The 1,340-nt window shown below is 52.7% G+C and overlaps 1 protein-coding gene across 3 annotated transcripts in view; it reads right to left on the bottom strand.

Moving 5' to 3' along the window:
- Position 1: 1 nt before the first annotated feature.
- Positions 2-1,340, bottom strand: part of PHC2 (polyhomeotic homolog 2) — a 79,965-nt gene continuing 78,626 nt past the window's right edge. For all 3 annotated transcript variants that reach the window (XM_006777346.2, XM_015572847.1, XM_006777345.2), the window contains exon 15: positions 2-297. In XM_006777346.2, coding sequence (XP_006777409.1) covers positions 143-297 — 155 coding nt within the window. In that variant the 3' untranslated portion in view covers positions 2-142. The remainder of the gene's footprint in view (positions 298-1,340) is intronic.

Raw genomic sequence — 1,340 nt, 5'->3', positions numbered from 1 at the left:
CACCCCCCCCCCAGCCATGCCCCACAGGGAGAGCCCCTGCCCTCCGCCTGGCCCCATGTCTGGGCCCCTCAGGAATGTCTGTCTGGCTCTGCTCAGCTGGGTGGAGGCGTCCTGGGCCAGAACCGTGGCTGCCGGGCCAGCCCTACGAGTCCTTGAGCATGTTGATGCGAGCGTAGATCTTCAGGGCGGGCCCCAGTTTGATGTTCATAGCACTCATCAGATGGTCCTCCTTGAGCAGCAGCAGGGCCTGCCCGTCGATTTCTTGGGCACGGAATTCCTCTGCTATCTCCTGGCAGCCTGACAGGGACACCACCAAAGACTGTCAATCAGAGCCCCCCAAATTCACTCTGGCAGTCCCTGCACTGCACACACATTTCAATTAGTCCTCACAATCACGTCCTTATTTTATAGCTTGAAAGGCTAAGTGACTTGCCGAAGGCAGCCGGATTCCAGGATGGCCCCAGAAATCACCTCCTTAGTCTCCATGGAGTTGTTCAGAGCCCTCCCTCAGTGAACTGGCTGGCCTGGGAGACCAATAAGGTGTTGCGGGAGTGATGGAATGTGATTTGAGGCTAGATCACAGAGGGCACAGCGGAATCCACCTTGCTCTCTTGGATAATTTAGAGTAAGCTAGCTACCATGTTGTAAGGACACTCAAGCAGTCCTCTGGAGGCCACATGGAGAGGAACTGAGCCTCCTGCCCATAGCCAGCCCTCCATGCCATGTGAAGAAGGCACCGGGAAGTGAATCCTCTGGCCCCAAACCTGACACCTGCAGCTCTGGCTGGCGTCTTCACCGAGACCTTGTAAGAGACCCCGTCCAGAACTGCCAGCTAAGCCACTCCATGTTCCTGACCCACAGAAACCTTCCGATTATTACTCTCTTAAGCCACCAAGTTTTGGGGTAACCTGTTTCACAATAAAAATAATGCAGATTTTGGTACTTAGCAGATCTTGGGAGCGCCAGTGGGTGGGAGCTGGGAGGACTGAGAGGAGAGTGTTAGTGAATGGCTAAGGCGCTTTCCCAAGACTGAACGTCTGATAGCCTTTGAGAAACTCCTTGGGAGGCTTAAAGGACAGTGAGCAAACTTACTGGAAACTGGAAGAAATGGATCCTTGCTATGAATTAGAAAATGCAGCCACAGGTAAGTTTAATGTGCTCAATGAACTGAGCGGGTCAGCTAACATTTTTAGGCAGAATTTTGAAGGTGTTGCCTGGCTTTTTAAAAAAAATATATATATATTTTGCCAAAAACCGGTTTGGCTCAGTGGATAGAGCGTCGGCCTGGGGACTGTAGGGTCCCGGGTTTGATTCCGGTCAGGGGGATGTACCTTGGTTGC

This window comes from Myotis davidii, unplaced genomic scaffold (assembly GCF_000327345.1).
Source record: "Myotis davidii unplaced genomic scaffold, ASM32734v1 scaffold88, whole genome shotgun sequence".
NCBI lineage: Eukaryota > Metazoa > Chordata > Mammalia > Chiroptera > Vespertilionidae > Myotis > Myotis davidii.
The sequence above is the reverse complement of the archived record's forward strand: the minus strand, read 5'-3'. Positions and strand labels throughout refer to the sequence as shown.